Genomic DNA, 10,886 nt, shown 5'->3' on the forward strand with positions numbered 1-10,886 from the left:
TAGCTGTTTGTGTGTTGCGTTTGTGCCATCTGACACTAAAGAGTGTGTGTGTGTGTGTGTGTGTGTGTGTGTGTGTGTGTGTGTGTGTGTGTGTGTGTGTGTGTGTGTGTGTGTGTGTGTGTGTGTGTGTGTGTGTGTGTGTGTGTGTGTGTGTGTGTGTGTGTGTGTGTGTGTGTGTGTGTGTGTGTGTGTGTGTGTGTGTGTTATGGCCTTGTTATGGGGGGTGGGGGAATGGAATGGAGTGGAGTGACAGGGGGAGGGATTTGTGCCAGCTACAATATTCGTAAAAGCCCTTTCAGACTTAGAAGCTACAACAACAGCGGCAAAACTCACTGCTCTCTCTGCATCCAGCTACAATTGGCAAAGGTTTGACTTCTTCAAATGTAAGGGGCAGAAAATAGGAAAATCTGTTGGGTACGTGTAGGTGGCAAGTGCATCTCACCTTCCCAGTTTGAAAAAGCCTTAATGTATAAAAACTGAAAGAATTACTTGGGTTATCAAATGTGCATGCATGCCTTCATGTCTGCTTGTGTGTAAGCTTGGAAAAAGAAGCTGATAATTGGTTTTCCTCATGCACTCATGATCCATAGTCTTCAGTCACAATAAGGCTTTATATACTCAAGAGGCCTGTTTGACAAAATGTCTTTTTGTCCTGTGTCACTTAATGTCACAGTTGGCATTGCATCAATCCATATCTTTTATCTTTTGCTAAATATACAGGGACATAACCTATTTAGACTATATTGCATCAACACTCAATAACAAAGGAGAACTTTCCCTATTACGTCACTGGTATTTCTGAAAAGTTACTAGCTGATGTAGCCTGATGTGTTGGAACTGTATGCCTCACTGAATCCTATTGTCATACCTCTGTGTGGTTAGGATTTGGCCTGACATTACTGTTGAATTGAGTTCTCGGTGCTTCAGTGAATAATTCATGACTTGTGTTAGTACAGATCAATTAAAAAAAAAAAATCTGTCTACACTTTATATTTTTGTAGATAATATATATTTATTTTTATTCATTGTTAAATAAAGTTTAAATTATTGTATCACTCAAATAAGTCACTTCAATATGTGTGTTTTTGTTTTTACTTCAAACCCACACAGATTCTCACTGAAGATGATCATTTTTAAATATATACACAAAAGCAAAACACAGAAAACAGGCAGTTAGAGTATGGCTTTATTAATGCAAGTATCAAAATCCTGTGCAATTCTAATCTTTTTCATATACTTTATGGGCGTTACAAATAGTGCACTTTTTACAGGTTATGGTGGTATAATTAGACACAATAATGTATGTAATCCTGAAGTCTAACATCTCACTTTAAAGTTGTGTTAATGAGTTTGTTCTAACCCCTCTTGAAAATCCTTTTTGCGTCCACACCTTCATAGTTGTAGCTCTGTTGACGAAAGATTATGTCAGATACAATTATTATATATAACTTCACATTCTTCACACAGTTTCTGCATCTGGCTGAATTATCAAGAGGGTTTACTCTGACTAATAATGGAATTCTAACATATGGAAATCGGTATAAGATATATACATCAGATTTTGATATATGTGTATTTAAATCACATTACAGTATTTTGTAACAATAAAGAATATCCTGTATACCAACTACCACCACCTTCTATAACAGCTTCCCAAGTGTTTGATATAAAATGTGGATTTTTGGTGGGCTAATTTGTATGTATATAAATTCACCCCACCTGTATAAGTTCATCTCCTTGGACTATTCTGGTTGTTGTCAGTTGCTTTCCATTGTCCTTTCTGTTGAAGATCCCCTTCAACATGTCTCCCTCCATGTTCCATGAGCCCTGCGGGTTGGAACATGAAACTTATTTCATAACATGAATGCTAGGTGGGCAGAAGGTTGACTGTTTGATGGCTGGTACTGTTTGTGGTAGTGAGTTAAAATCAACTGGGCACAAGGGTTACCACAATAAAAGTCTAAAGTCCAGCCGTGAACTAACTCATTTCTTCTTTGCAGCTCAAAGGTTCAAAGTCTTGTGATTGAAATACCCAGCACATCTCTAAGTATTTAGAACTAAACAAAGGATTACACTAAATGACTAAAATTTGGATAATTGGAGACAAACTTGAGTCTTTTCTCAGGTCAGTAAAGGTCAGTTTCTGAGTAATTATAAAGTGTAATGATAGAAAAGGTGCTTACTGATAGTTCTGTCCCATCTGCAAGGCTGTACTCAAAGGTGACCCCCAAGGTGAAGTCTATTTCCAGAGTGCGGAAATTGCTGCTCTCCTTGACATGAAACTTGTCTCCAGTCTGTTGGATGGTTATCTTGAGATTGTCGTGAGCAGCCAGCTTTCTCTTCACCATGTTAATTCCTATTAACAGACACATTGAAATGTGTTCAATAGGCTCTGAACAATCAGAGGAATTTTGTCAGGATTGAATCACTTTTTAAGCACATGCAGTTCCTTTGTTTTCGATATTTATAGAGGCTAAGTATAGGTACAAAAGTCAAATCACAAATATGTTCAGTAGGTGCCGCCAAGTGTTTTCACGTGAGACTCCAGTGTTTGTTTCAGTCTTCTATGTAAGCGTTTCAGAACTATTAACTAATAACTTGTTACTGCACATAAATAAATCTCATAAATAAAACAAAACATTCGCATGAATTATCAGTTTGCTGCATAACTGACATTTTGACTTAGAAACAACTATCTTGGTTAAATTAAAACCGTATCAGTGTTTATCAACTGCGTTATCAGAGTTGATTATATTGTGGTCATCTCATTACACAGAGAGTAGACATGGTAATGCACTGTGATTTTTCTACCAATATGCTACTCAGCATTTTATTTAGCTCAGTTTGACATCACTCACCCATTTGTTCCATGAATTTCTCATAGTTATCATTGCGATCAATTTTCCAGTTGCCGTTGAAGGTCATGGTGGCTGTGAGGGTGAGCTGGATGATTGTGCAGCGAGGAGTGTCTTACTCAAAGTCTGCCCCTCCTTTTAAACCACGCACCCTCTTATCTCATCGTCTAATCTCAATGCTGATGTGGCCGTTTAAAGCTCATATGTTCTTAAGGCAATATCCACAGCTGCAACTGATTGGGCAATGCCATTGTCCTGAACCAAACTGTGCATACCCAATAAACCATACCATATGATACTGTATACTTTTTGAATAACAGTCGTTAAGAATAGTTGACATCCTGTTTAACTTGTATCTCTGTTTGCAAAGGGTGTTGGTCATAACTTTAAAATGAATTCAGTGCAGAACTGCAGTAACTAAGCAGGCAGCTACTAACTGTAAACTAAAATATAAATGTAACTTTAAACACAATTATGTTTTTAATGTCTTATGTTTTGGTCACTGTATGTTAAGCTAAGACCAAAAAAAAAAAATAACTAAACAAATCTGTTGAAGCATATGTGAACACAGTTTTTCCACTACTTTGAATTTGACCTTGATGTCATTTTGCTCTTATCACTTAGTACAAATACAGCTGTGATCATTATGGTTGATAATGCGTATTCGATGATACCTTTGACCTTAATCTGACCATTGTTGATAAAAGAGACCTCTGATATTTAAAGTTAATATTAAACTAGCACACTCATTGCATGTAACACTAAATTGATGTAATATGATGTATTTTATAGTTTTTCTAGGTAAACATAAAGCTTATGCGAATGACAAAATTATCTGTGTAGTGTGTGTGTGTGTGTGTGTGTGTGTGTGTGTGTGTGTGTGTGTGTGTGTGTGTGTGTTTTGAGTTTGGGAGTATTCTGTATAGGCTACCGTAGTTAAGTTCCATTTGGGAGAACAGAATGATGTGAACACAATCTACGGACTACAAACTAACTGGAGAGTCAAAAAATGTTAATAAAGTATTTCTCTTAAATGGGCAGAGAGGTAAGGCAGCAAAACTACTAACAACTAAAAGGTTTTGTTAAATGGATTAATGGAGAAGTTAATATATTAGGGATTTATTTACCGGACAACTTTAAAGAAATTGTTAAATACAATTATGAGAGAAGGATGGAAAAGGCAGATAGAATTTTACAACCTTGGAGGGGGGAACTCTCTGACAATTCAAAGAAAAGTAACTCTGATTGAGGCGAGACACGGCAGGCAAAAACATCGTTTTTTTTTCACTGGTCAATTTTGAGATTTTCGGCTAATTGTGTTCCTTAACATGTCTTCTTTCATACATGTGGTGAAGAAAAAAAAGGTCTTTATTTTACTATACTTTGTCTGTTAGCGTCGGTAGATTTCTCCTAAATTCAACAAAAGTTGGCGTTCTAAATCATCACGCTGCACCGCGATCGCTGTCTGCACCCTGTCATCACATATACCGTTGGAAAGCTCTCTCTCTCCTCTACAATGCTGTCGGATCCAAATTTGGTCATTTCCTTTTCATCAGCAACCAATCGTGAAAGTAAAAGGGGGGATTTAGCGCTAAATGCGCAATCTCATTGGCTGATCACAATTCCTGACAACGTGATTCGCTTAGAATGGTCACGTGACGCTCTCTGACATTTCCGCGGTAGTTCAGAATGTCAAAATAAATGCGTCGAAAACGGTCGAATATCTCCTCAGATAAGAAGAGAACAGTTGTTATCAGCAAGAAGACACAGGGGATCACACACTATGACAGCAGATGATGAAATGTCTTCACATAGTACGTCGATGTGTCAACTATCGTTCAGAAAACTGGAGTTTTCAGACAGCGGAGGTAATCAGACTGACTCTTTCTCTCTCCCTCTCTCCAAGCAGTTTACAGAAATGTATGGCCTACATGTCATATATTAAATATGTAGGTGTCACATATATACTATTCTACTATAATTACTATAAAATACTAAACAAATCTGTAATTTTGGGATCCTAAGTGGTTGAGAGTCCCTCAGGCTGTGGCAGGCAGATCCATATTTAACTGTCAGTGGAGCTGCTGTCCCCTCTCCTAGGAGAACTACCAGCTTCTCTTCTGGTGTTAACTTTTTTTGGCTATTTTTCCAAGGTGTAAATCTCTTAGTGAAGATAGTTTTTTTCCAGTGGAGGAGGAAGGTCATCTCTGTCTGACCCAGTTAGTGGTCACTGAGCCTGTCTCTCTCTCTCTGACCTGTCTGTCTGACCCAGTTGGTGGTCACTGAGCCTGTATTTAGTCAGGATCCGTCTCTTCTTTGTATCTCTGACAGTGTGAAAATATGTTTAATAACAATTTAGTCTACTTTGATTGCTTTCTCCAATGTTCTAAATATTGGTCTTTTGAATGATTCATAAGAAGCTCATCCCTGTGTATCACCGGATGTCCAGTGACAGTGACAGTGCAGCATGGAGACACTCAGAATGCCAACGCATGCCTCAACTTGGTTATATGGGCCCAGTGTCCAAAAACTGCAGCCATGAAGGCTATTTCTACATTCAATGAGGGTGCCTCTGCCATGCTGGCTGTGATGGAGAAATTGTGGCTTCAGAGCACAGACTGTTAATGCAATGAAGGATGACGACATGGTTAGGATCTCAAAAGCCAATAGTGTCCATTCCACCAGTGCAAAGCGGAGCCGTAAAAGTGTAAGCACAGCCAAAAAAGTGAAAAGACACCAACAGGAGATGGAGGAGGGCCCTACTTATGGTACTGGCATGGGTATGTAGACTGTAAACTAACTTGGGGGAACTAGGCTGTGTAATGGTTGTGTGCTGTCAGTTCGAAGTTTGTGATGTAATGGTCTTCAGTTGAAGGCCATGTTGATGTGTTGTTTTGGATGTTATGATCAGTGATGGATGAAGCAATAATGAGTTGTGGATGTTAAACAGTGTGATACATGGATCTTACTTGGACCTGAAGGGATATGTGTCTGTAATTCATGGCTTTCATTAGAAATTAGTGGAATTTTGCTATAAAAATCTTTAAAGCCCGTTTTCTCAAAATGACTTTGCTCTCATACTCCAAGAACGAACTCTCCACTTCAGTAGCAACTTTATACACCAAACTTTCCAGTCTTGTACATATATACATATGTACACATATATTATGAAGACAATTACAGAGGGATTTGTAAATATATTATTCCTAGCTTGATTTATATAACATTTTATTCCAAAAAACATGGCGAAAATCGTTTTTTTAAGGCTATTGACAGTATATTCTGATTTACAGGATAACAAAAGTAGATATCCATAAAGTATAAGTAACCAACTGGCAGAGTTTCATGGTGATATCTGCTAGTTAAAAAAAAATTCCCTATTCACCTGTAGTGTCTCGCCTTTATACATTAGTAATTCCACAATTTGTCCACTTATTAATGCTTCTTCCTTCACCTAGCATAAAATTCTTTAAACATTTTGAACAAAAATTTTTCAAATTTATATGGAATGATAAACCAGATAAAATTAAAAGGCAGTATTTATATAATTCTTATGATAACGGTGGACTGAAGTTAAAAAGTCTTCAAATGATGAACTGTTCCTTGAAAGCCTCTTGGGTGACTAAAATTTATCAAAACAAACAATGGATTATGAGCCAGAGATTATATTCAGCCTTTTCCTTCTTCTCAAATAATTTATTTCCTTTTTACCAATTAAAAACAATACATATTGATAAACTATTTCAAAGTAGTTTAAAAGAATTATCACCATTATTCAAAGATGCACTGAAGGCTTGGTTGAATTTCCAGTACTACCCTCCAGATACAATTCAAGATATTCAGACACAGTTGCTATGGATGAATTCAAACATTATGGTTGGAGACAGGCCATTGTTGTGGGAGGAATGTGTTAAAAATGGGTTAATTTTTGTCAATGACCTTTTAGACTTATCATGAGATTTTATTTCTTATGAAAACTTGAGAATTTTTTTTATTATTGAAGTTTGTTTTGTCTTTGTAATTCTTAATTTGTTCTACGTATTAGATTCTAAATAAAAAAAATTAAAATAAAAAAAATTAAAATGTTTTTCTTTTATAACATCCCTACCAAGTCTTAAAACATGCACAACATGTCAGTTCTCTTTCTTATCTCAGTTTCCTCTCATCTTACTATAAGTGGCTCAAGAGATCATTGCCTGACCTTCACTTCCACCTCAATGAATCTGCCTCTTATCACACAAAAGACCTTTCTACTATGACTGCTGTGATGAAATTGACAGGCAAGCTTGAGACATACTTGATTAAGCTAATCTTTAACACAATTATATCCCACAAAGTGTTATCCTTGTTGTATCAGCTACATAATAACATGGTCTATAAATGGAGATAAGACACTGCAGTGACTCAAACTCTATTTTAATCAACGCTGTAAAAGCTGTTGCACTCTGTGGATTCCAACATTTTACAAACTGTGAAGGTTTCTTCGTAGCATCGATCCAAGCATAGGGTTTTGGGGTAAAACAAGGTTAGAAGCTCTTAAGGCAATAACCGCTAACTGCTCCAAGATGCTATGTGGCCATTAGATCAGATTGCGGTTGAATTGAGAACATATTACTCTGCTTTTAGCATTACTAAACTACCCATTTGTTTTAGGGTTATTTTTTAAGATTGTTTTGAGTACTACAGCTCTTCTTGGCTAGGCTCCTGGTTACATTTCAGAATTATTTTCTATTTAGTGACCTGTGCCCAGCCTGAGGTCCTCAAACAAAAACCTGCTTCAACTGTCTGAGTATGAACAGCTAGGGCCTTTCTGAAAAAGAGAAAACTTATAATACAGTGTAGTTTATAAACGCTCTGCAACATTACACGATTTTGCAGCATTGCTTTATGAGCCTTTAGAGGGGGGGGAATCGAAAAATACCTCAAAACAGACAATACGCTCGGGTGTAGCTAACACCACAAAGGCCTTATTCACAGCTAATTCTTGTCACTTATCATGGTAGAAAACGCACAGTGTATTTAATGACATTACTAAATGGGCTGCAGGCTTGCACCCAAGGTTTCCTCAGGAGCGTTGGACTGGGGGGAAAAAGGGGACTGAGTACCTAGGGCCCTCATGTGAGGAGGGCCCAAAATATGCTAGAATGAATAGCTGTGGATGCGGGGAGGGGTCCATAGAAAATGCCTTTCTACAGGGCCCGGAATTTTGTGCTACGCCCCTGGGTTTCCTGGTATGACACGCCAAACTGCCTGCAGTGACAAAGGCCTGTATCTATTGTTGTTCTGGCTAACTTGCAAACAATTAGCCCTATTTAACTTACCCATCCAGCACACAAAAACATTCATTCATCCTGACTAACTCCTGACAAAAGACATTTGGGTCTTTTGCTGCTAGAAGTTCAAGTTTCTTCCTCAGCCACTTTCTTACTTTACCCTCAGCCTCCTTGTTTGATTCGGAGGCACAACTTGAGAAGCAGGTGAAAAATCTTTTTCAACATTCAGTGGACGGAACATCTTTTTATCCAGATGGTGAGAAGAGTCTTTGCAGATGCAGAAAATACCCTCAGAACAACGTCATTAATTGTCTCATAGCGAAACTGGTAAACGTTGTCCAAGAAATCTAGACGCACCCTAGCGGCAGCTAATTTAATTTGCAGCCAGGGGGGTCTAGGCACTCTCCATTGACTTGCGAGCTGGAAAAACCAAAATCTGGTCAGGCCAATCACATCGTGTTATAGAGTCGGTGGGCGGGGCTTATGGCTGCTGCTGCTGCTGCTGCTGCTGCTGCTGGGAGCAGGAAGACTTGGAGTTAAGCTTTTCTTTGAGAAAAGAACAAAGAACGGCACAGAAATCATTCTTAAAAAAGAAAGATGTGTTCGGAGTTTTTCCGACCGGATATGGCAAATGTTTAAAGTTGAATCTATCAACTAGCTTCGCTACCTTCTTCGTTGCTGCCTGGTTGTAGCGCTATCCTATTGCGTGCAGAGGGAATTTGAAAGACAACCGTTTATCCCGCCCCTCGGATTGAGCTCCGTCAATGGTGAGTTTGAGTGTGGGTCTGGCTTGGTAAACGTTACTTCTTTGACCCGAATACTGGTATGCTATAGTTTATACCATGCAGTAGTGGAATGTAACAAAGTAGGCTACACAAGACATCTCTTTAAATTCAGGAGTTTGATTAGCTAGCCACATTGTTGACTGTACATTATATTACTGTGTTTTATGTTCCTTTTTGATTTATTGTGATCTTTATTGGTATCGGTGGGTTTTAATTTATTTATTTTGCCTGTGAAGCACTGTGTGACTGTCTGTGATAAGTGCTGTATAAAACAAGTCTTGTGTAGGTAAGTACAACTTTGAGTTAGGCTACTACTTTACTTGAGTATTTCCATTTAATGCTACTTTATACTTCCACTACATTTTGAAACCTAATAACTACTTTTAACATTATTTGGTAAAGTTTGGTAGGCTATACTTTCCCAATTCAGATTATTAAAATAAAATCAACAAAATGTATGATGTAGCCTTAGATGCCACCCAGCACTAATAGGCCTAAAGTAGGCCTAATTAAAATTTGCTCCACCCTAACCAGCTGCAACATTAATGTATCAATAATAATAATCCAACAACATAAATATACATTATTCTAAAACGGGCCACTCTGCATGGAGGACTGTTCTGTGGTGCACAAAAGAAAATCCCATCAGTGATTTTCTGGAGGACTTTATCAGTGAAATTGTTCAGTTAGAGTGTTTTTCGAGTTTGAAGCCCTGACACCAAATACTAAAGATGTCTTCAATGGTGTGTGTGATGCACTAGCTTGTGCATTCATGATAAATATTAAAGCACACAGTGGCTATTCCGGCTATGGGAAGTGCACACAGGATAGGGTTTGCATAGGTGAGCATAGGGTTTCTCCCCTCTGAGGACTTATGAGGACTTCCATCAGATGACTAATGCAGAGCACCATCTTGGCCTTTCTCCCATCCAAAGGACATCCCTGGGAATGGTATCTGGATTCCCATTAGACTACATGCATCTCATCTGCCTTGAGGTAAGACAGTTAATGTTGTGGTTGAAGGGTCCTCTCACCTGCAAACTGTCTTCTGTTGCTAGGCTTTCCAACTCATAGATGTGACAAGCTACGTCCCTCTTGAGTTGTCTCAGAGACCCAGGGCACTAAGAGAACTGGGTCGCTGGAGGGCTATAATATTTAGACTGCTTCTGTTAGGGCCTTTTTTGAAAGGTATTGTAAACACTGAAATGTATCATAACATCTTGCCGCTTTTTGTGGGGATCCTCATTCTTTCCCCCCGAGGCAGAAGAGTACATGGGATACTCAAATGCACTTGTGGTTTTATTTGTCCAGCATTTTTGGGAACTGAATGGGGGGGTAAATTGGCTCATATTGTGCATAATGTAGCCTAATACACCTGACAGAGGATGTTAAAAAATCAGGGAGTGTTGAATAATTTCATTAGTTTCAAATATAAAACTTTAATGCACAACCTCAAGAAGCTTGTGAGAAAAAAGTCTCCTAAGCCAAATTGTGAGGCAATTATCAAACCAAGGTTTAGAAAAAAAAAGGTTTAGAGAGAGCCCAATTAAGTGAGGTCAAAACCAACCACTTCACAATAAAGCTGGACCAGGCAAACAGATTTGTGTCCAGGGGGGTTCTGTTGTAAAGGTTAACTTAATTTCCTGCAGAGGTGAAACATACATTGCCTGTCACTGCTATCAAAACAATAGTCATTACAGATGTCATCTGTGAACCCAGTGAGATGCGCAAGCTTGAATGCATAGATTAAAAACACTGATTTCACTCATTTCCAACACGGATGACACAGCATCAATTATTCTCTGTAACAGTTATACTGTAATATGTTAAACACAGGGTCTTAAATCAATGCATTAAGTAAAACATAATGCCGAAAGGTTTTTGTTGTGTCTGTACAACACATATGTATGTCTGTCTGTCTGTCTGTCTGTCTGTCTGTCTGTCTGTCTGTCTGTCTTAAAGTATAAAATAAA

The 10,886-nt window shown here is 38.2% G+C and overlaps 1 protein-coding gene across 2 annotated transcripts; it reads right to left on the reverse strand.

The window, feature by feature from the left end:
* Nucleotides 1-1,188: 1,188 nt before the first annotated feature.
* Nucleotides 1,189-4,319, reverse strand: fabp2 (fatty acid binding protein 2, intestinal). 2 transcript variants are annotated; one of them, XM_028601544.1, is made up of 4 exons: nt 4,238-4,319; nt 2,184-2,356; nt 1,720-1,827; nt 1,189-1,406 (listed from the first exon to the last, which is right to left on the reverse strand). In XM_028601544.1, exons 2-4 carry the CDS (start codon nt 2,346-2,348, stop codon nt 1,356-1,358), a joined length of 324 nt encoding a protein of 107 aa, XP_028457345.1. In that variant the 5' UTR covers nt 2,349-2,356; nt 4,238-4,319; the 3' UTR covers nt 1,189-1,355. The 2 variants fall into 2 exon arrangements, with proteins under 2 accessions (XP_028457345.1, XP_028457339.1); XM_028601538.1 differs by lacking the exon at nt 4,238-4,319 and adding an exon at nt 2,859-2,990.
* Between the last annotated feature and the right edge of the window lie 6,567 nt (nt 4,320-10,886).

Source organism: Perca flavescens, chromosome 2 (genome assembly GCF_004354835.1).
Source record: "Perca flavescens isolate YP-PL-M2 chromosome 2, PFLA_1.0, whole genome shotgun sequence".
Lineage (NCBI taxonomy): Eukaryota > Metazoa > Chordata > Actinopteri > Perciformes > Percidae > Perca > Perca flavescens.